This window comes from Anser brachyrhynchus (assembly GCF_964034855.1).
Source record: "Anser brachyrhynchus genome assembly, chromosome: 1".
NCBI classification, from domain to species: Eukaryota; Metazoa; Chordata; class Aves; order Anseriformes; family Anatidae; genus Anser; species Anser brachyrhynchus.
This window is the reverse complement of record NC_137694.1, coordinates 182,579,427-182,604,093: the sequence shown is the minus strand read 5'-3', so window position 1 is coordinate 182,604,093 and position 24,667 is coordinate 182,579,427. Positions and strand designations below refer to the sequence as shown.

At 39.5% G+C, this 24,667-nt stretch overlaps 1 protein-coding gene across 2 annotated transcripts in view; it reads left to right on the top strand.

The window, feature by feature from the left end:
• The window catches only part of LOC308196151 (RCC1 and BTB domain-containing protein 2), a 35,899-nt gene extending 11,870 nt beyond the window's left edge, over nt 1-24,029 (top strand). The window contains exons 3-13 of one of the 2 annotated variants that reach the window (XM_080594771.1): nt 585-743; nt 1,197-1,347; nt 3,388-3,554; nt 4,220-4,378; nt 5,957-6,064; nt 7,823-7,965; nt 12,006-12,196; nt 14,938-15,064; nt 16,073-16,209; nt 16,625-16,755; nt 20,322-24,029. In XM_080594771.1, the coding sequence (XP_080450897.1) occupies nt 585-743; nt 1,197-1,347; nt 3,388-3,554; nt 4,220-4,378; nt 5,957-6,064; nt 7,823-7,965; nt 12,006-12,196; nt 14,938-15,064; nt 16,073-16,209; nt 16,625-16,755; nt 20,322-20,462 (1,614 nt within the window). In that variant the 3' untranslated portion in view covers nt 20,463-24,029. The other variant, XM_080594772.1, reaches the window with a different exon arrangement.
• The last annotated feature ends 638 nt before the right edge of the window (nt 24,030-24,667 follow it).

The following is a 24,667-nucleotide window of genomic DNA, read 5'->3' as shown; positions in this document are numbered from 1 at the left end:
ACTTACAAATAGAAATATTCTTAGAAAGTTTCCAAAGATTCAATAATTGTTGAAACACAGACTATTTCAGAAGTGAAGAATAAAGGAAAAAATTTCTCAAGTTTTCTTGAGTTTCTATTTTTAATGCATGAAAATAAATGTATATATTTGTTAAATATAAGTATATTCTTGGGCAGTTCTTACACGGTTCTTTTTTTTTCCCTCTTAACAGTAATTATAGAATCAGAGGAAAAAACACATTATTTTCAAGTTTTGGATGTATACTTCACACCTTGATATTAAAATCTGGTATATTGAATCCTGTAACCTAGCAGTTATGTTGTATAAGTACAATGAAAATATGACTGCAGCATTTAACTTTTTATTTTGTACTTTTCTTCATGTGTATTGGTACTTTCTTTCCGGATCATGATATAGTTTATTTATTTTAATGGCTTTACTCCAGCTATTGTTCTAGAATTAAAATATATTTTGTGGTTGTGAAAGCTTGTAGTGGTATATCTCTGAATTTATCCTTTTACTATGCAAATTTATATACATTTCTCTATGTCTAGGTATTTTATATCATTTTTCTATAACATCAGGTCTTGGAGGCAACATTGTTGTCAGCCCTGAAGATGCTGGATGTTGGGAAATGGCCAATTTTTTCTCTTTGTTCACAAGAAGAGCTCAAGTTAATTCGTCAAGCTTGTGTGTTTGGCAGTGCTGGTAATGAAGTGTTGTATGCAACTGAAAATGATGAGGTAATTGTTCAAGTGTATGAACATGACATACTTGGTCATTCATGTGTCAAGTTATTATGAAAGCTAGTACTGTGATTGTATACCTAGGACAAGTTGCATGCTGAATACCTGATCGTTTTCATTACTGCTAAGATATTTGCAATGCAAAGCACTGGATTCCTACCATGATCAGAGAATAAAGAGAAGATGGGGCTACACATTTATTGGAGATGCATGGACACAAGTTGGAACATGGGAAATTCCAATTAAATATTAGGGAAAAAAAATACCATGAGACTTGTTAAATTCTAGAGAGCTTGTGAGATCTCTTCCTTGGTGTTGTTCAGGACCCAATGGGATATGGCCTTGAGTAAACTGATATATTCAGACTTCTGTTCAGAAGAGGTTTGGACTAGTTGACCTCTGGAGGTCTGTTCCAACTCAAATTATGATTCTGTGATTCTTTTGTAACAGGTTTTTGTGCTTGGAGTGAACTGCAGTGGGTGTTTGGGAACAGGAGACATCCAAAGCACTATTGAACCAAAGAGATTAGATTCTCTGTGTGGCAAAAAGATTGCCTGTCTGAGTTATGGAAGTGGTCCTCATGTTGTTCTTGCTACAGAAGGTAAAGTATGATGCAAATACTGCTTTTTCAGATAGGTCAACTTTAATTAGTCAAGCAGGAATTAAAGGTCTGTTGGGAGCATAAGAGAGAAAATTGGGATATACCTTCTGGGCTATCAAGTCTAACATGCTTTCATTAGCCAACGTGACATGTTACTTCTGTTCATAGCTAGTTCTTTTTGTAAGTTTCTCAAGCTCTGCTTTGATCTTGTTACTACTTCTGGAAGATTTTTCAGTACACAAGTTAAATTTGGAACTTCTGGTTGGATTTAAAATGTGTTAGTGGCTACATTATGCTCCTGTTCTTGTGCCAACATTGTCCTTCAGCTAAAATGCATCTTTTCCCTCAAGTACTTACTTCCAGATGTGCTTTAGAACTTTTATATTGCCTTTCAGCTTTTTGTTTGCTGTTGTCTCATTGGCGCTCTGTTGAAACATATACCATGCTAGCAGCCCTTCTGTGGATCTGTTCTCTATTAAGTACATTATTTTTGAAGACAAATGGCTAATGTTGTGTTCTCAGTGAGATTCTTTTAGATCCTGCCTAGTATTTGTCTCCATTAATGAGAAGAAATCTTGTTAACTAGTTTAGATTAGATGAGTAAAGGTAGGTGAGGTGAATTATGTTCTCTGTGTATAACTATTCTTTATATACTGTTACACCCCATGATTTTCTCCAGTCTTCAGGGTCACTCATTCTGGAAGCTTTTTACATATGCACCTGCATTTTCTTTTGAGCTTTGTTGCTGGTAGATCTACTCATATCCCATCATACTCCTTATCCAGATCATAAAGTGAAATATTGCACAAGAACAGGTCCAGAACTGATCCTTGATGACTTTTACTCATAACTCCATTCACATGATTACCTGCCATTCAACACAGACTCCTTTAACCTGCCTGTCAGACTGTCCTTATGCATTTCACAACTCTTGCGTTAATTCCTATCATTCTCATAGTGATGAAATGAGGAGAAGGTTGTTTGTATTTGACAGCATAAAGCCGGTAGATGCAACCTGTTATTGTAGAGAAATATTGGTTTAGTGTAGCACATTTTCTCTTGTTAGTTTTGAGGGAACCCTTCTTAGTGAAAACATAAGGAGTCTGGTGATCTCTTTAGAGATCTGAAGAAGTTCTATGTCAAATCTAGATCTCCTGGAATAACAGTGTAACTTAGGTGTAGAAGATGATGACGATGGTAGACAAGATGAAATTAGAATAACTATTCACTAAATCTGGCGCTATTGTAACAAGAGGATACCTGATTTAAAACAAAAGAAAAAAAGTGAGTACAGAAAGGTGTTAGCATCATGCAAAACAGGCCAATACACATACATTAAAGTAAATTAGAAGGGTTGTGCCTCATAATATCTGTAATCTAGTGGTTCTAAATGCTTGGGAAGTATGAGGGGAATGGGCTGCAGGTTCATTTTCCCCCTAAACAGTATCTTTTTTTTTTATTGCTAGTCAGAAACAGAATTCTGCACTAGATAGACTAGATGCCTAACCCAGTCAGACATTTCTTGCATTCTTAATTTTACTAGCATATTTCTCAAAATGCAAGACACGAATGGCATGTTTAAATAATAAATAGCAGCATTGCCTAATTGTTTTTCCTACAAGCATCTTCATGTATATTGCAGTGGGATGAAAAGCTTATTATTTGAACTTTTCAAAAGTGGGAAACACAGGGCCAGGACACAGACAGAAATTTTGGCTGGCTCTCAGTAACAAAGACATAAACTGAAATGGGGACTCGTGTCATTTCATCTTTTTCTCTTCTATATTGCTCTATCTCCTTTCTTTCAGCTATACGATTTCTTTTTACGAAGATTATGGTGATACTATCCTTTTGGATTGGTGGTAAACACTATGAGAAGATAGTATTGGGATAGTCCATGGGATTAGGTGCCCAAAAGGGCACATGTATACTTAAATATGTATAATGTGTTACTGAATTTGACTTTTCAGTTCGTAATTTCAAGTCATGTAGTCATTGGAAAAATAGATTTTAAAACAACTTTTTCCATTTTTATTATAGAAGGAGAAGTGTATACATGGGGTCATAATGCTTATAGCCAGTTGGGCAATGGTACAACAAATCATGGTTTGGTTCCCTGTCAAGTCTCCACTAACTTGGTGAACAAAAAAGTCGTTGAAGTTGCTTGTGGCTCTCATCATTCTATGGTGTTAACATCTGATGGAGAGGTGAGAAAAGCTAGAATAAATCTCTCTTTTCTCCTAATGAAATCTTTGTACATGAGAAACTGGAAAACATACTGCACCTAGTGCATTGGTTGTGCTTTCTGTCCTCACGGTGCTGATGCAACACAAATGTTTAGCAAAAATGGAAAATCTGTTAGTCTATCTACTTTGACGTGCATGTAGGACATGGATTTTTGTGCCACATCTGCTTGTAATAAGAAATTATCATTTCTTCCTATTCTATACCTTATTGTAGATGCTTAATGGCATTAAAACTGACGTCAATTTAAATCATGTTCATGTCAGGAGTTTTACCCAGTGAAGTAAACAGTTTTATTGTCATTTATTTTGAGATGCCATTTGTGTGCAGTTAGTCACTCTGCTTTGGGCTCTGGAAATCTAACAAATCTTTTGTACGATTGCAACTGTCGTGTTGCCTCTTAACTTTGGTTGGTGGAACATTAAAGAATGGAATACATAAATATTGTGAGTGGTATAGTTTTGATAGAAACAATTATATTGTAAACCTGTGTATCTTCCTAGATCTTAAAAGAATACATGAACACAAACTCAAAATGTACTTTTTAATGCACGTAACTTCTTTCTTGAATACGTACTTAGAACTGTATGTTATAAACTCTACTTTGATGACAATTCTTTTACGACAGGTATACACATGGGGTTATAATAACTCAGGCCAGGTTGGGTCTGGCTCAACAGCTAATCAACCAATTCCTCGAAGAGTTACCAGCTGCCTACAAAATAAAATAGTAGTTAACATAGCCTGTGGACAGATGTGCTCCATGGCTGTGGTGGAAAATGGAGAGGTAGGAAATTTTAATTGAAATTTCTGACTGAATTTTATTGTATGTAGTATTATAGGATTTGGGTCATTTTAAGCCTTTCAGTAATGTACTATCACTGGGAAAAGCAGTATTTATTTCCAGAATCCCTCAAACCTACGTGCTTATACTGTTTGTAAAAATCTTTGTCATAAGATGTATGTTGCATATTCTCACATACTTAAGCACATTTTCCTATTTGTGCTGGTTATAGCTTCTTTTTTAGAAAGAAGTTAAATAGAAATTTGTTCACTAATATTTGGCTTACGACTTCTTGGTTTATGAGGTTACTCATAACATTTAACAACTATTACTTTGTATCAACTACTGAAGTTGGCTTTCCTGAAGGAATTCAGGTATCAAACTTCAAATTTACTTGAAAATACAGTTCGGAAGGAAAAAAAAGAAGGAAAAAAAAACACATTTTGAAGGCCAGATTTTTACAAATGTTGGGATTCAATCAAAAAAGCTATATATGTGTATTTAACATTTCATGTTAGCTTGATTTTCTCATGTGTAGAAACAAGGAACTTTGTAACAGCGATTTACTGATTTTTAGAGTTGGTATTATATTCTAACAAAAATGAAAGTAGTGATTAATGTTATCCCACTGCTGTCTTTATAGCAAAATAAAGTATTTTGTCTATACTAGAATCTTATATATCAAGAACGTGAGAATAATCAGTCAATACTATCTTAGTTTTCAGTGTCCATATATACACATTATCTCAAGAAAAAAAGAAAAACGGAGAAAATAAAAGCACATTGCATATGTTTGTTCCACCTCAATACACCTTGAATCCCTCTCATACTTTTTATTTTTTTTAAATCTCCATTGTAAAGATATCAAGGGGATATAGTGTTCCTTCTGCTTTAGTTCATATGAGCTGAAGACTGAGGGCAGCCTAAGTCCTCTCCAGATTCATCATTCCAAGCATTTCAATTAAGACCTAGGTAGCTACTGACTGCAGTAGAGCAGTGTAATAATATGTCACTGAAATTATCAGTACTCAGTATTTTCCTTCTTATATTCGTTGCAAAACCATTAATAGTCTACTCAAACTGTTGTGATATTTTCCAGTTTATACTTGTTTTAATATGTTTTCTTCTGTGTTAGATTTTCGAATGAGAAATTAGCTCTTTGAAAAAGGGAAGTATTTGTGCTGAATCTGCTCTGTGCTGGGGAACAGTCCTATGAATCACTTACTTTCCATTTTTATAACTTCTAAAAAGCAAGATGAATATGAAGGGTTAGAATTTTAGATGAGCGTACACTTAGAAGTTTTAACTGATGAAGCATCCAAAATTTGTCATTTCAGGGGCAGAAAAATATATACTTCTTTTATGTATGATTATATAGGTATCTGTATATTTATATAAGTTTTGTGTATATGTGTGTGTGTATGTGTATATATATGTACACATACATGTAAAGTACAGATCCTAAGGTGTGGGAACCCGAAATATTGAAAGAAATTATTATGGGAACAGTGAAGTAGTTGTATTGCTTTCAAAAGAATTACATACAAGCAAACAGTAGAAATCCCTGTTTCTGTTTTTAAGGTCTATGTCTGGGGTTACAATGGTAATGGGCAGCTTGGACTGGGCAGCAGTGGTAATCAGCCAACGCCATGCCGAATTGCAGCCTTGCAAGGCATTCGTGTACAGAGGGTACGTGTGTGATGCTCCATGTCAAACCCTTTGTGAACAACTGAAAAAATGCTAATATTCTGTATGTGAAGAATGTAGTACCGAATCTTTTGTTTGAAGTGCCGTTCAATCAGAATGAAAACGTATATCTTAAAATGAACCTCTGAGAAACTGTGGCCCTGTGGAGTTCAGTGGGAATTTTGCTATTGACTTCAGTGAGGTCAGGATTTTACTTCAAGAGGACTAGGAATTTAGAAACGCTTGGTCCTTTCTAATAAATATTTTTTCCTGACATTTTTAATAAATGTCATTTTTAATAAAGTCTTAGACTTGTCTTCCATTCTTCATTAGATTGTCTTTTTTTTCTGGGAAAATGCTACAGTTTAGTATTTTGTCCTTCTGGCTGACTTAATATCATTTTTAGAATTGCACTTCAGCCACAATCGCTAGCAGGTGTTTGGAGTCAGACCAAGCTGTCCCCACTTGATTTTAGTCAACAGTTGGTATGATTTCATGGTTGGTGTTGAACTTGGGTGGCTATTACGCTCTACCAAATAACTGAGCTGCCATCAGTGCTACTAGCAAATCGGTAACTTCTTTATAGAATATTTCAATCAGAAATATTTGAAGTAAATGCAGAACTGATACTGAAAGTTTTAAATTGAGACACTGAGGACACTGCCAGGAAAATGACATGTTCTGCTAGGAGAAATGTTTTTGTACGCTAGTGAGAATTTGCAAGAGTGTTTTGAACTTTGAATCATAATTATCACATTTAATCAGATAAATTATGGATTATTATTTGAATTTGAAACTGAAGTGAGCTCATTTATTACATAGTTTTACATTCAGGTCCTAGGATGTAGTCTGTAGCTTTGATGGTAACAGTTCCTACTGGAGAACAGTATAATAAAGCAAATAATACTTTCCCGTCTGTATATTTTCTTGTTTAGATAGTATGAGCATTCCAGTAAATTTGCCTTAAATCCTATTTCCATCCACTTCATTTGCTTGATATCCATTAATACTAAGCTGTAGACATCCAATCAGCAAATCACTTAAATATTTATTTCATTTAAAGCATATCTCATGCTTCCTGGATGTCAGTGGACTACATGTACTTACACTGTTTCTGCTTTGCAGACTATATAATGGTACATGAGCTAGTTTTGAACAAGGTAAATTGGTTTTAGATTAAATTTCATCTCTTCTTTTTCCTTCTTGGGTGGCTGCTCCTGTTGCTTATCTTGTATGGGCACTGGTGGTCCTCAGGCCCAGCTGTGGAGAGTTTCCTTCCACTGATGTAAATTATCTCAGCAGAGATAAGCAGCAGAGCTGGCAGAAGGTGGGGGACAGTTTTGTGTAGGCAGGCACTGGGGAGACCTCACTTGTTTTTACAGTGGTAAGCTATTCAAGTTGGGGTAGTTGCTTATAGTGCAGGGTTAGTGCAAGCCTTGGTCGGCCTTTTCTCACGTTTTTTTAGCATACTGTCCATATTTGTCATATAGCTTTCCTTCTTTCTCAATCCCTAGGTATTCCTTTTTGTACTCTTGAGATTGTCTGGTGGGTTCCCTCACAGATTTCTTTTTTTTTTTTAAAGTCAATTTTCTACTTTGCATCCCATTTTAATCATCTTACCTGTATTTGTCATTTTAAAAAAATTTTATCAACTATAGTGAAGTACAATCAATAACATCAATGTATAACATAACAGACATCTGTCTATATTAACTTACTATTGCATAAAAATGAGATTTTTGTTTTTATTATTTCTTACAGGTTGCCTGTGGCTGTGCACATACGTTAGTGCTAACAGATGAAGGTCAGATTTATGCCTGGGGAGCCAATTCATATGGCCAGTTAGGTACTGGGAATAAAAGTAACCAGTCTTACCCTACAACAGTTATTGTGGATAAGGACAGGTAATACTTACATTCTAGCAGTCAGACGTTAGTTGGCATATGTTTAGAAGAGCTACATAAAATAATGGCATTTTTTAACTTTTCTTTTTGAGGAAACAGACTATCATTTTTACTATAGTTCTCATGCTAAATGTGAACAGATTGGAAATTTGTCTGACATACAAATTCAGTACATTAAAGTTTGATTTTCACAGAATCATGGAATGGCTTGGGTTGGAAGGGACCTTAAAGATCATCTGGTTCCAGCCAGGGATGAACCACTTTCAGGGATGGGGCAGCCACAGCTTCTCTGGGCAACCTGTTCCAGTGCCTCACCACCCTCTGAGTGAAGAATTTCCTCCTAACATCTGGACTAAATCCCTCTTTTAGTTTAAAACTGTTCCCCCTTGCCCTATCACTACCTAACCATTTAAAAAGTTGATCTCCATCTTTTTTTACAAGCCCCCTTGAAGTATGGAAAGGCCGCCATGAGGTCTCCCTGGAGCCTTCTCTTCTCCAGGCTGAATGCCCCCAGCTCTCTCAGCCTTTCTTCACAGGAGAGGTGCTCCAGCCCCCTGACCACCCTCACGGCCCTCCTCTGGCCCCGCTCTCACAGCCCCACACCCTCCTTGTGCTGGGCCCAGCCCTGGACGCAGCACTCCAGGTGGGGCCTCACGAGGGCAGAGCAGAGGGGCACAATGCCCTCCCTCCCCTGCTGCCCACCCCTCTGGTGGTGCAGCCCAGGACGCAGTTGGCCTGCTGGGCTGCAGGCACACACTGATGGCTCCTGTCCAGCTTTTTGGCCACCAGAACCCCAAGTCCTTCTCCTCAGGGCTGCTCTCAGTGAGTTCTTCTCCCAGTCTGCGCTCATGGCTGGGATTGCCCCGGCCCAGGTGCAGCACCTTGCACTTCTTGGCCTTGTTGAACCTCATCACGTGGGCCCACTTCTTCAGCCCGCCCAGGTCCCTCTGGATGGCATCCCTTCCTTCTGGGGTATGACTGCACCGCTCAGCCTGGTGTCACCTGCAAACTTGCTGAGCGTGCACTCGATCCCACTGTCTATGTCACTGCTAAAGATATTAAACAGCACCGGTCCTAGGACAGACCCCTGAAGGACACCACTCGTCACTGGTCTCCACCTGGACATGGAGCCATTGGCCACCACTCTCTGGGTGTGGCCTTCAAGCCAATTCCTTCTCCACTGAATGGCCCACTCTTCAAATCCATCTCTCTCCAATTTGGAGACCAGGATGTCATGTGAGACTGCGTAAAGGCCTTACAGAAGTCCAGGTAGATGACATCGGTCAGTCTTCCCTTGTCAACTGATGCACCCACTCCATCATAGAATGCCGCCAGCCTGGTCAGGCACAATTTGCCTTTGGTGAAGCCGTGCTGGCTGTCTCGGATCACATCTGTGTCCTGCGTGTGCCTTGACATTGCTTCCAGGAGGATCTGTTCCATGATCTTCCCAGGCACAGAGGTGAGGCTCACTGGGCTGTAGTTCCCTGGGTCTTCCTGTCCAACCTTTTTAAAAATGGGAGTGATGTTTCCCTTTTTCCAGTCACCAGGGACTCCACCTGACTGCCAGTACTTTGCAAATAGGATGGAGAGAGGCTTGGCAACTCCATCAGCCTGTTCCCTCAGGGCCCTGGGACACATGGCATCGGGCCCCACAGACTTGTACCTGATCAGTTCCATCAGGTTGTTTCTAACCTGCTCTTCACTTGCGGTGGGAGGCACTTTGCTCCCCCAGCAAAATCTTGCCCAGAGGTTCAGGCACTTGACAGATGTGGGAAGCCTGATTGGCAGCAAAGACTGAGGCCAACAAGTTGCTGAGTACCTCAGCTTTCTCCATGTCTGTCGTTACCAGTTGTCCCCTCTCATTTATCAGAGGGGACACGCTCTCCTTGGCCTTTCTTTTCTGGTCAATGTACCGAGAGAATCCCTTCCTGTCATTCTTTGCATCCCTCGCCACGCTCAGTTCCATCCATGCCTTGGCTTTCCTGCCCCCATCCCTGCACACCCGGACAGCATCCCTGTGCTCTTCCCAGGCCACGTGTCCCTGCTTCCCCTGCCTGTGCATTTCCTTCTTGCACCTCTGTCTGACCAGCAGCTCCTGGCTCAGCCAGCCCGGTTGTTTGCCCTCCCTGCCCACTTTCTTACACAGGGTATGGAGAGTTCTTGTGCTCTAAGGAAAACATCCTTAAAGAGCTGCCAGCTCTGCTCAGCTCCGTTGTCCCTAAGGACAGCGTTCCAGGAGATCCCATCCACTAGGTCTGTTGACAGCTGGAATTTTGCTCTTTGGAAGTTCGGGGTCCTGATTTTGCTCTTGGCCAGGCCCACGTTCCTCGAGATCACAAACTCAGCCACAGCGTGGTCACCGCAGCCCAGACTGCCTCCAATCTTAACCTCTTTAATGGGTTCATCTGCATTTTCACTGAAAGTGCCTGGATCCACCCCATAACCACCCTTGAGAAAGAAACTGAATGTTCTGAGCTCAAATGTGCCATTTTCTGCTTCAGCTCGCACTGCGCTTCAGAGGTCTTCATTGCAGTTTCTCTTTGGTGGTGTAGTTTCATTGTTTGAAGTCAACAATAAAAGCTTTATTGCCTCTGAATATAAATTGTATTTTAACATGCTACATTTGACAAGGAATACACACAGAAAAAGTGAAGAGTGGACATCTGCAATTTGTGTTATATCTGCTAATAAATCCAGCTCGTAACCCAGGGGAGAGAGAAAGGGATCTGTTCTCTTTCGGTACTGTTGCCTGAAAATTAACCTTAGATTTTTACCAATTGAATACTTTACTGTAGTCCTTGATGGGTAGCGGTGCAGTTATTTCTATTGCTAATTCAAAGCCATGTATTTATGTGGGCTGAGAGATGAATCTATTCCGTACTACTGAGTGGTGATTGTGGTCTCCTGTTGTGAATATTAAGAAAATCATTATGTCTCTTTCTACATGTGCCTGTGTCTGTTACTGTAAGGAAGATGGAACTCCTTGGTGGTGATGAGACACGGCCTGGTTTTGAACATTGCTATTTCTTTGTATTTGCGTTAAAATGTAACTGATTTTTTTCCAAACACTTTGACTGCAGTTGAAATGTTACCACATTTTAATATTGTGCATTGCCTTTTCCTTTTGTTGGCCAGAATGTGCATTCCTGGTGTCAGTGAGAGTATTACCTCACTAAAGCCTGCAAGATTTGTACATGCAGCTTTAAACAAGTTGTTTCCCAGCTATTTTCCCCAGGCAGCTGGGAAAACAAGTAAACGAGCTGTAGTTCAAGCTGCAAAACAGCAGATTGTGTAATGTTGTACACAGTGGGAGTCAGGAAATCCTAAATCAACTTTAGGATCACTGAGATAGCCTACCATAACTTCAATACATTTAGAAACAGCTTTTAGTGCTCTGCTTGGTTTGAATTTGTCATTTTCAAAATGAAAGTCTGTTATATGTAAGTAATAATAATGGTATGAGTAATGACACTATAGTATTTTAATTAAAATAAATCTGTTTAGATTGTCAGTTTATGACCATTACCTATAAACAAGCAGAAAAAATTTGCTCTCATTAACTTTCTATGATGACTCGAAGTACAAAAAAACTTACCTAGACCTGACTTTTGTATTTTTCTTATTGGCAACACCTCATTTTCTCCTTCGTCTTCTCAAGTACCTCATCTCCACAGCTTAATGCAGCAACTCACCTCACTGTGCAGCACCACCGAAGGCATGCAGAGACTTGGAGCTCCTCGTGGCTTTGTTTGAGGGAGCAGAGTGCGTGCTGCAGCCTGGTGCTCTGCTGCAACAGCGGCTCCTTACACCCATGAGGCTTTTCCACCAAGAAACTTTCTGAGCGCACACTATTTGAAGAAACATTGAGAGCTGTTTTAATTTTGCCACGTATGATAGGAAATGTTCTTGCAATCTGAAGCGCATGTGTGCTTGCAGAGAGGGTTTGCACCAGGGAAATGCAGGAGGTAGTGAGCTTTTTCACTGCGTTTTGTTCTTGTGACAGTGACTTGCTTTTGTTCTTTTTCTGCCTGTGAATTCAGAGTTATAGAGATCGCAGCCTGCCACTCTGCTCACACTTCGGCTGCCAAGACCCAGAGTGGCCAGGTGTACATGTGGGGCCAGTGCCGCGGCCAGTCTGTGGTCCTTCCCCACCTCACTCACTTTGCCTGCACTGACGATGTGTTTGCTTGCTTTGCTACCCCTGCCGTTATGTGGCGTCTTCTGTCAGTAGGTGAGCTTAAACATTTTTGTTTCGACATTTTCTAAATAAAATCTTTACTCCATAAAACAGGTGTGCATGTATTTGAAGCTTAAGCTTAGTTTATTGCAAAAAAATATACTGGGAATTACAAATGGATAGAACGATAAAAATTGGTAAAGCTTGATGGCAGTGCTAAATGATTGTCTATTTTATTGATGTGATCTATTTCTATGGGAAATGCTCTTTTTTTGTGTGTGTATTCTGTGTGCATTTGTTGTTGGAATGGTGTTCTGAATAGCTGGTACATACTGTATTTCTTGTAAAACTATTGAATGTTACTGTACAATGGCCATGGATGGAGAAGCTGAGTTTGAATTTGGAGAAATGAGGGAGCCGTGCAGAGTCATTACGAGCCATGAAACTTTCTTTGGTGCCTTTTAAGTAGACTACTAAGAAGGAGGGATTCAAATTCCCACGTTTAGAATTGGTCCCAGGCACTTAGAATCCCAGGCACGTCACAAGTGATCATTACCTGAGCTTTTGAAGAGGCAAGTTACTGGATCTCAGATATTTGATTTACATGAAGATCACAGAGTCACAGAATGGCTTGGGTTGGAAGGGACCTTAAAGCCCACCCAGTCCCAACCCCCTGCCATGGGCAGGGACACCTCCCACCAGACCAGGTTGCCCAAAGCCCCATCCAGCCTGGCCTTGAGCACCTCCAGGGATGGGGCAGCCACAGCTTCTCTGGGCAGCCTGTGCCAGGGCCTCACCACCCGCTGAGTGAAGGATTTCTTCTTGAAAATTCTTCAAGTTCATTCTTCAGCTACAAATTCAATTCCATATTAGTTGCTAATCACTGACCTAATTGAAGGTGAGACTCTTGGGGTTGTCTGTAGATGTCATATGGGAGCTTGAGCGAAAAACTAGAGTACAGCAATTTGTTCATTTGTAATTTGAACTGTGTGGAGTGCATCATGCATCTGTTCCACTTCTGGACTGTCTTTGCTATTGCTTTTATGTTGCCGTGTGCTTTTGTCTGAAAATTGCTGAACACACTCTGCTCCCGTGATCCATTCTGAATGCTGGGCTAAGGAAACTTTGATACTAGTAGTCGTATTTCATCTTTGGGAGAGTAGGGGATTCAGTGGAGAATCCTGCCCTGAGGAAATGTCTTCCCCGAAATTCGTGTTTTGGGGCATAGTCCAAAGACCTCTGTTCGCTCTAAGGTTGAAGCAGTTGGATTTTCTTGGGTGGCTTGATCAGAACTGTAATAAATATGCTCAATTCCTGTGGATATTATAAATATTCTTAATATTGGTCTAATACTAATTAGATGTAAATCGTGTTACTGCACTAAAATCCCAGGTAACGAGGTGGCTGATTCATGTAAACATGTTTGTCAGTTTTAAGTTCTAAATAAAAGGATCTCTGGTGCATTCGGATTTGAAAATTGGCTTCACCTCTGAATACTGCAGAATCCTTCGAACTGTTACAGTAGAGCTTCAGCTTTGCATTGGTTGTTAAAATCCCTGTACTTAGTAGCAGATGTCTGAAACCATATCATACAAAAGAAGAAGTAACAGTAGTTTTGCAGTATCATAATTTCGGAAGGATTTTTATTGCAATTTCCTTGCTTTTTTTCCTCATCCTTTCATCTGTAATCCAAAGCACTTTTGCTTTTATTGTCCTAATTGGGTATACATACGTATTCCTGAGCATTTTCCTGAGCAATTTCAAGTGCAACAGTATCCAACTGTGTGTATATTGTGTTGGGTTTTTTTCTACTGCTTGTGGTGGAGGTGCTTCTATTTACAGCAGACTACTATTGTTCTTTATAACTTGGTAGGCTACAGGACCTAGGATTTATGTAATTTTCTGGAGAGGACAGCTTATTACTGCTCCACAAAATTTGTATAAACCAGTAATTTGTATTCTTCTAGTAAGGAGAAAAAATGTTTTCTGGATTAAGAATGGTGTTTGAGGTTTTTATTTTGTTAATAGTAGTAAAAAAGATAGTTCTCTAAGACCACCTAATATGCTGGAGAATCAGTTCAGAATCAGACCTGGAAACAGTTCAGGAGATCAAAATTTCTGTGGAGACAGTTTTCAAGGCTGCCTGTTAACTTTATAACGCAAGTGTCATACGCACAGTGGGATGTACGTACATATGAGGCACACAGGAATATAGAGACAGACACAAAGAATGTTTCCTAATACTATAACTCAAGGAAGAACACTCTGAGTAGACCGGTAACTGCTGGTATTTACCTTTAGGGGTATTGTACTGGACAGTTTCGTATATAATGGTTCTCTTCTGCTTTAAGATAATGTCTCCTCATGTGAATATTTCAGATAACCTTACTCTGAGTTTTATTGACTTTTTGGGCATCTTATTGTAAGCAGCACCTTTTATTTGGAATAATTTAGCCAGTAACAACTGATAACATTTGCTCTCAGACACGTTATTAAACTTGTGAGACTATTAATTGTATTTTTTTTCTGGCCTTGTACAGATGAGGTTGAGGAGTGGGACATGCTTTTTGTTTCTGAGGCATATTTGTTTGGAGCAGGAAACCAGTAAGGACTGAAAGATGCCCCTTATTTGCTTTCCTGGATGTTTATACTGAGCATGTTTTTTTGTTCGGTTAGTTTTTACTAGCCTTACAGAAAAGTTCTGTTAAGAATGTTAACTGCTGGCAGATCCACAGGATGTTATCATGAGCGATATCAGTATTACCAGTCACTATCAATTACCCTTTTTATCCTAGAGCCTGACGACCATCTAACAGTAGCCCAGTCACTGAAGAAGGAATTTGACAACCCTGAAACTGCAGACCTAAAGTTTCTAGTGGATGGAAAGTACATCCACGTCCATAAAGTTCTTCTCAAAATTAGGTAAGGAACAAACTGTATAGTTTACTATAAACTAAACTGTATAGTTACGTCCACTATGCTAAGTAATTACTGCTTGAAAATATTGACTTTGTACGAACTCCCTTTTACTTCAGGCGTGAGATTCACCTGCTGTTCTTCACTGTTACCTTATTTTCCTTACTTCGTTGCTGCTTGGAAATTTCAGACATGCTGCTTACTAGCAGCCTTTTCATCACTTTTCTCCATCAGACATCTATCCTCGTTTGTACTACCTAAACAGAATATAGTACAAGAATGTGGCAGAAGCTAGATAATAATTAAGTCTATGAATTTGACGTGATGCTTTTGTATTTTATTTTAAAAAAAAGAAAAACAAACAAAAAAAACTGATAAAATCAAATGTGAAGAAGGTAAAGTAAGTGATAAATAACTATTTTTCATTTGTATATAAGTTGTGATGTCTTTACGATGTAGACTTGTCCAAGAGTCATTAAAGGAAACCAACTTATCTTGTACATTAAAATTTTTAGTAAAAGAAAAGCATATTCTGATGTGTAACATTTGGAAATAAAGTGGCAAAGAGGACGAAAGAGTCATATCTAAAGTACTAACAACGTCCTTTTCCTTCCTCACTAGATCATGTTGTAGCAAGCAGGTTGAAATGTGAGAAATGTCTAACATAATTTAAACTTTATCTGTTACAAGCCAGGTAATCGAATTAATAGTTCATATATAACTTCTTTAAGAAAAGGACCTCAGAAACACATGGACCATCCTTAAAGATATTATAAGTAGAAAGGGAGCCTGCTATAAAATAATAATAACAACAAATAAAAGAAAATTCTGAATTATGTAGAAAGCTGTAAAGAAATTAACATATTCAAACCAAGATATCATATAGCTAGAGTTTATGGTTGTGCATTTGGTCTGCTTTTTGTTTGTTTGTTTGTTTTTTTTACCAACATCTTACTGCAGTTCATCTTTCATGCTTAACTCTTTACAGTAACAATTGTTGTTCTTGTTTTGTAGGTGTGAACATTTTCGTTCCATACTGAACAATGATGATGAAATTATAGAAATGAGTGAATTTTCTTACCCTGTTTACCGAGCCTTCCTGGAATACCTGTATACAGACAGTATTAGGCTCCCTCCTGAAGATGCAATAGGTATTGGCCATAAAGGGAACTCCAGGTTACTGGTGTAAACTCATTGCTTCTGATCTGAAAAACTGTTCCGTTCTTACAAAGGCACTAATGCCATTGTAAAACCTTACTGTTTGAGTAGCTGCAGCATTTCTATCACAAATGAAAAAGAGCTGTTCCCTGCATGAATTAAGAGTGTGTAAGTCACTAACTGATACCTCGAATGAGGTGTAATACAGTAGACAAGAAGACACAAGACTTTCAAATTAGCAAAGTGTCCCTTTTTGATATGTCATCTTTAAAAAGGCACATGATCACCAGGGGGAAAAATAGAATAAGTCTGATTAATTGAGCTTAAAACTATAGAGTAATTAATTAGTTTGAATAGAAATGTATATTTTTTGCACCAGGATAGCTAAAAATGTATGACTTTTCACAGGGCTGCTAGATTTGGCAACACTCTATCGAGAAAACAGGTTGAAAAAGCTTTGCCAACAAACGATCAAACAAGGCATTTGTGAAGAGAATGCGATTGCTCTTCTTTCTGCCGCTGTCAAATATGAAGCTCAGGTAAGCAGAACTTCTCTTCAGGCAAACAGTTCCTTTCTCAGAAATGAAACTGTTTTAATATAAACCTAACTGCATTTAACGTGAGTCACAATTACTTGCAATTACCCTTTCTGACTTCCCAGACATGTTTTGCCTTATTTAACCTATAAAAACTGCAGCTACTAGCGATACCTTCCTGACCTGTTGGCTTGCACCTGTGAGTCAGGATCCTTAATCTGCTTGCTGCCTGCTCGTGTAGCACAGCATGGCGAGCACATTTTTCACTGCCATTTACTTCTCCGCCTTTGCGTTCTCCACCTGCTCGTTTTGTCTGTTTGTAGCTGGTACAGTCATTCTGGCACCACCCTGTACAAACAGTCGGAGAATTTACCTGTAAAGTCCTTCCCTGTTTATGCTTGTGCTTATATCAAAAATCCATTTTTCACCATGTTGCTTACGGTGGATTGTGCTGTCATGCAACAAATTGCCCATTGTTACTCCTCTTTCCGTATCCTGTCCTCTGGTCTGCCCTTGGCTCTGGAACGTTTCACTGGCACTCAACCTGTCATCAGCAGTACTGCGAGCACTTCATTTGTAAACAGACAAATATTTTGAAAGATGTTTTGCTTTTCTCGACTTCTTAATGCCATGCTGACTGCGGGAATGGTGATGTGGTAGGTTTTGTTAGTCAAGAAATCCATGTAAAGCCATTGTCATAACTGAGCAGTTTAGTTGGCCATGGAGAAGTCCTGATCTTTCTGTTCAAGGTTTATTTTGCTGTGTAAGAATAAAACTAAGATAGCCAAACAGAGAAATTGACCTTTTAGAAGAGCCAAAATACATAGTTGGTAATATTATTTTTTAATTAAACGTCTTCCTTTTGCTTTTACCTGGTTGTGAGATGCAGATGCTTAAAATAAGATGCATTGAGAGATGGTTCCAGGCATAGGAAGCAAGTAGAAAGAAGGGACTGAAACAAAAACTGAGTTAGGAGTGTTGCAATAACCTGTTCTGTATGGCAGCAGTATACTAATGAGATAAACTCATGTAGGACTTGCAAAGAGGAGGCTGGAAGTTTACAGTGAGTTTTGTAAACGAAGAGGGGATAACATCAGGTTAGTAGATGATGAGATTAACAGCTGCTGGTAGAGAGATGAAGTCAGACTTAACCAAGGTATCAAGACTAATGATCAGTAATGGAAGGCATGGACAACTGAGGCAAAAAGAGGAATTGTAGTTTCAGTGTGTTGTGGAGGTAGAAGCCCCGAGTAACGGGAGAAGCTGGACAGGAGAGGAAGACGGAATGATTTGATTCTCCTAAGAGCAGAAATTTTCATTACAAGTTTATTCTGGAATTTCTCTTCCTAGAAACTTTTCACCAGTTTTGAACATCTCAAAAATAGAAGTAGCTTTAGTTGACCTGTGTCAGGTGGAGTAATTAGAAATATATTTAGGTGTATTGGGGAGTAGTGAAACTAGCCTGGACGAAGTACTAGAGATTATGTCAGAAAAACAATAAAAGAGATTGGGTAGATAACTATGTATATGCTATCCTCCTCTTCCTCCTATGATTCAGTGTTTTATTCTGCATACACCGTATTGTTTTAAAACACATGTGATATTTTAACACAGTCATCAGACAATGAATTGGTTTACCTGCCCCTCACGCAGCATGTACAGGAGTAGGTTGTTGTCCTCCTTCCTACATCCATATCTCAGAAAGGGATATAGGAGAACTGCTTCAGGGAAGTGCTGTAAGACTTCTTTATATGGGGTAGCCTCTGTCTAGGGCACTGTGAAGTAAGTCAGGAGACTTACACTGATATGGTAAACATGGGTTTGAGAACTGTCTGCAGTGTATTGGCACTTCGGTAACAAGCCGTCCAAAGAAGGATTATGAAAAAGGGCCTGGTAGCTTGGAAGTTTGGAAAGGGAGAATTAGTTCTTTCTGTGGGTTTGGGGTTTTTGATTTTGGGTGTGGTTTTCTTTTTTGGTCATCAATGTGAATGCTGCAAGTGGAAGATTATAGTGCTGTGCTTATCTGCCATCAGCAAGAACATTAACTGAAGACTTGCTTGGCTATTGTACCCATCTGGTAGGATTAAAAATTCTGATAATATTTTTTTCTATCCTCAGGAAGTACAAAGATCGTCTGCTAAAAATTATTTTTAGGTTTATTTCTAACGCACAATGTGGAAAATTTTAGGTTGATCATCTTTGATATAACAGAATTAGTTAGAAAGATAGCGTTTCTTGAAATTGCAAAATTAGTCACTAGAATTCTCCGATACCTTGGTCATCTTTTCAGTCAGTACCAGAAAAGGCAGCTGCCGTTCAGTTTATTTAATGTGGAAGTTTGCACACTGACTGTAGAGCAACATCTGATTACCCAGATAATGGCAGCAGCACTCCAGAAGTGTACTGAAATCTGAGCTGCCAGTGACTTTGGTCTTCTATATTCTACATTTTTTCTTTTTCCTTTCTCACCCCTTTTCTTGCTGTGTCCTCTGTCAAAGCTTCAGTTGTATCTTAGCAAAGGCAACAGACCTGAAGTTTCAGTCTAAGGAAAAGGTTTCCAAAGGAAATGCGCAAGTGTTCTGCTAAATTTCTTTGTACAGGCTGCAAAGTTTGTGTAGATTACATAGAATAAAATTGGCATGGATTAAGAGCGCTCTTTTTGCTTTAACTTCCAAGAGTTTATAGATCATGGATTATACTACCAATTTAGGTTTGCCTCGCAGCTGGCCCCAGCTGTGCTTGCTGCAGAAGGCAATTCATTTTCCTTCAGCAGCAAGTTGTTACGTAGGAACCAGCTAAGTTCTCCTAAGGTAACCCACTGACCCAGTAGGTGGAGAGGAGGATTGCCACTGTTGTGAGCAGTTCGAGTGGGCAAAATTTGCTGAGTGAAATCACAGCTGTATGGCTTAATGGCTTGTACCCCATCTTGCCCTGAATATCTGAACGTCTTTTTACAGCAGGACCATGGTAAGACAGAACATTTCAGCAATCTAGGTATCCCAGTACCAGGAGAGGGACATAAAATTCCTAGGCCGACCACAGAAGACACTCATATCCTAACATACAGTTTGTGTTCAGTGAGCAACGGCTATTTAGGAATCTCAATTTCTATATGCTTTCTCCGTGTTATATCATTTTTTTGCTTTTATTTGCAGAAAGACTAGGATATCTGTTGGTTTTCACAGGACCACCAGTGAATTCAGTGCAGGGAGGAAAAGGAAAGAGTCACTGATGCTCTAGTAGGCGTATGCGGGGAAAGCTGATGGTGTCAGTTACTAATAACCTTTTCTAATGAACTCAGTAAATATGACGGAGTCCTAGAGTCAATTTAGGTGGGTGCTCTTGGTTTTTGTGTTTATTTTTTCAGAGGGGGCTTATTGAATAGTTTATATTGACAAATTTCATCCTATCGCTTGTGATCTAATGAAGCTGATCAAAAAAAGGGATTGGTAATGTGAGAAAGCTGCTATATTGTCTGCTAATTACACGATGGATTTGAAACAGGAAAATAATGATAATAATGTTGCTGTCGGTCGTTCAAATTACAAATGAACTCAATCTGTTCCTAGGACTTGGAAGAATTTTGCTTCAGATTTTGCATAAATCATTTAACTGTTGTTACACAAACGCAAGGCTTTGCAGAAATGGACCACGATCTCCTGAAAAACTTCATTAGCAAAGCAAGCAGAGTGGGAGCATTCCGAAACTGAGACCCGAGTACCACCAAGCTGAAGAGCACATCCTCTTCCCTCCTGGAAATACTTCTCCCTTGGAGAACTTACCCATGGTCAGAACGTGCAGAGGTGTGGAAAGAAGGACTTGGTGTCCACCAGCTTAGGAAGTGTCTCGAAGTCTGCTCACGTACAGCTTTTGGAAAGATGACTTCCAGCGTAGATGTATGGTGAGAGTTCGTTGCCAGCAGTCAGAATTTGACAGCAGAATCTAATACAGTAACTTCCCTTTCCCACTTAAGCAAACTAAGCTGTCATTATCTCACCTATTTTGAGTATTTGCTTTTTGGTTTTTTAAACAACCTGTATCTGGATTTTATGAGGCAGTGACATGTTTGCTGCTAAAACTTCTATAGTGTACTTTTATCACCAAACTAAGTTGATATGCCATAGTGGGCTTCTTTGTGCCTGGTTTATCATCCAGTGAAGATACAAACTTGTTTTTCTGAATACGTGCTATCAATTTTGTTGCGAGGAGAGGCTTTCTGATTGGTAGGAGGTTTTGTCTCGCTACGTGTTCATTTGGAGTGTAAATACTTAAACCATGAAGAGCTTCAGCTAGATATCACAGGATATAGTTCCTGCCAGTTATGCCCGTTGTTCTAGACAATGACAAAACTCTTCCTCTCCATTGCAGCAAGCATGTTCCCTGGCACCCCAGTGGGGCAGTAAACATTCAATAGTATCGGTCTGGACACGAATTACTGTTTTCTGAGTGTTTCTGAGCACTCTGAAAAACATCTGGTTGCTCGTTTCTAAGAAAAAGAAACCCGAATGAAATCTCCAGGAAAGGGAAGTTCCACTTGAGGTTTGTTTGTTTATTCTTGTCTTACTGCCTGTCCCCAGATAGATCACTTTACGAAAAGTGGAGAAAGAAGATAATTTTCAAGTGAAAAAAATCGGTCTTAAGATTAAATCATGGAAGTGAGACTCAGGCTGTTTTCCTTCTGGCAATAGGGCACCTGGTCCAAATATGTTGTCATAGGTTCTCCGTTGGTCCCTAAGGGGGACCACACCACGTGCATTACATGGCTATTTTAGGTGAGAGGAGTTGCCCTCTGGACGTGCCTCTCATATCACTGACCATCAGGGGCGACGGGATGGCTCACGTGGAGTAGGTACTTGATTTCTCACCGACTACAGTGAGCGAAGATGAAATCCCGCTTCGTGTTACGCAGACGGGGGTTGCCCCTTTACGGAAGATGCTGAGCTCATGAAGCAGTTACTTCAATATTTTTTTTAACAGGCAGCTGTAAATTAACTCTGAGAAATTATTTATCTTGAAAGACTGCGTGAAGTGGCTTTAAGGGCCTTTTGCGGGATTTTACAGGTGCAGAAGGCGAGAAGCTGACTGTCTAGGCTCTGTGCACGGATACATGTCGTGCAGCCTTCACTCAGACCCTTGCTCTCACACAGAATCCTTTGGTGACTTATCCTCATCCTCACGTGTGGTTTCCAAGAACCACATTTAATTCCCTTAACTGATCTCAGCTTCATTTCGTCATTTCTGAAGTGAAAATAGCTGTCCTTCATTATGTCAGATTATTATTTCTCAAGCAATCAATCATATTCCTTGAGGAGAACGAAGAGGAGAAGCAAGTCTGAAGAGAAGATGAGGAGAAGGAGCGAGTAGTTCCTCTTTTCACAGCAGGCTCTGCGGATGTGATTGGCTGGGTGAGGCGCGCAGTCAGCAAAATTTACATAGGAAGAGGGCTGGAAGCAAATTAATTTGGAAAAATGCTCTGGTTAAAAAAAAAAAAATCACTTCTGTTTTCAAACCATCACTAGAAAGATACTGAATTATCTACTGCTACCACGCTTTTTTTTCTGTCCCCTGATCATACAGCTTTGTCCAGCAGCATAACTCCATCCTGCAGCAGCTGTGTCACTAGTCTATATTCAAACAGAACTGGTCAAAACTTTTCAGTACATAATGCAGTTTCAGCAAAACCACAACTTCCCTCGGGGGGGGGGGAATCCATTTTGATAATTCTGAAAGGCACTTGATGCAGGCACGCAGATAAAACAGTATTCAGAATGGGGGCATAAGTTTACTGCAAACCTCGCGGGTTTTGGTTAAAACATCTTTGCCCAGCGTTAATGATATCAAGAACACAGATATAAAGCAGTGCTACGTGAGCCAAGGCCGGGGAATTCCAAACCTTTTGGGTGAGCCAGGAATGGACGGGGTGAAGCCTTTGTCCCCTTCACCCCGGGGCCCAAGACCTGCCTGGGTAGTTATGAAATGGTAAGTTCAAAAAAACGTACGATAAAAGTCTCTCCAAATACTCCTGTTGTTTTACTTAACGAACCCAAACTGGCAAAACGAAATGTCCACTTTATTTATTTATTATTCAGTGTCTGATCAAAACCTTTCTCTGCTCAGTGAAGAGCCTGGCTCCCCGGGGATCCCACTCCCTGGACTTAATGACACCACTCTCCTGTGCAGGCTCAGGTTCACAACACAGTGGTTCGACATCCCGAGAGCCCCAGATAGAAACTCCTGCAGTCAAAATGTTTTCTTAGCGAGGCATTTTTTGGCTTAATAGGACCACTAGTGCCTTTGGTTGTTTTTGTGTGTTGTTTTTTTGTTGTTTTTTTTTTTTTCCCCGATTCATTTTTCTCCTGCTCATTTCCCACCTCCCGTACACATTAAAGCTTAGCTGTAATTTCAGAATAGCTGACAAAGCCTGTAATTTTGAGAGAAAGCATCTCCGGATTGAAAGAAGGTGACTCTAAAGATCTCGTATGTCTGTGTTGGCTTTTATTCATGCAATGTGTATCATTTGACCTGGATGTGACAGTATTTTATTCCTAGAGACGTTTATTTATTTCTTTGTTAACCGTCATTTGCATGCACTTTCCTTGGCACTTAAAGGTCAATGTTTAAAGAAACATACTGGCTTAAGTGGTTAAATTTGGATGCTTGTGCATAAATGTGCTTGAAACCCAATCATGGGACGCTTTAGAAGAAATTAAGGATGCATTTTACCATTGTACGATTGTCTGCAAAAAAACTTACATTGTGGTTCTTGCAGGTTAAGTGCTTAATAAAGGGGTGGGTCTCGTTCTTTTTTGGGGGACACCACAAACAAAAAATGTATTTGTTATGTGAAAACGTGGTCCAGCATAAAACGTGCCTGGGGTTGAAATAAAGAGAGATCTTCAACTTCTCAGAAAGGGAAACGCAGGTGGATCAAATTTCTGAATCAAGTGGAATTTGGAAGAAAAGATAGGACAGGAATAGGATCACTTCAAAGTTACGTTACTGAAATAAGAGTTAGAATTGCGATGCCATTTAGTAGTTTTGTTATAATACCTGGTAACTCTGTAAAGTGCTGTTTTTATGTTGTCTGAGTAATTTCCATGCGCTTTCCTTGTAAAACAAAGCATTTAATTACTCCATAGAGACAGGACTCGCTGGGTACCACCTAATGATGTAGAAAGTTTACAGCCTGAACATAAAAAATATGTTTTGATTACTTGTTTCTTAATAAACTTGCCTGGTTTTAACAGACCATTAATAAAAATGCCATAGTATTTAAAGAGTGTGAGTGGGATTTTTTTCTTTCTTTTCATCAAAGGGGAAGAAAGTCTGACGAATGTTTGCTCAGATTTATAAGCTGAGGTGGCTACGTAGTTAGTAACGTGGGAAGAGAAGAAATAAAGATACTGTTTCAGAGAGAGATTTAATTAAAAGACCATTAGTGTTTTTAAGGAAAATAACTGCCACCAGATAAAGTGTACGTAAGCAGAATGAAAACTGAGGCTGCAAAGCAAGAGGGCTGGAGAATTTGCAACAGTGTGTTTCCACCTTTCACATTAATGCCCTAGTGATTAAATCATTAAAAAAAATGCTTCAGACCACCAAGAATTGCTTCTGAAGCTGATGTTAGTTCCCGCTTTTACGACCAGCTTATTTATTACCTTTTAAAATATCTCAACTTGCACTTTGCACCAGTATCACTCAGCCCTCGTCTGAGCACTATTCAACACCTCCAAGTCAAAGGCAGAGAGGAGAGAATAAGTTCCAGTGAGAACATAAGAACAAACTGTTTGGAAAGAGGACAGCAGCAAGAAATTAAGGCTTAAGGTATAAAACTACAAAAGTCTGGGAGTCAGCACCTCCATCTCGAGACGTCTGCATGGCCGAGGCAAGCCACTGAATTCCCTCAGCATCAGGG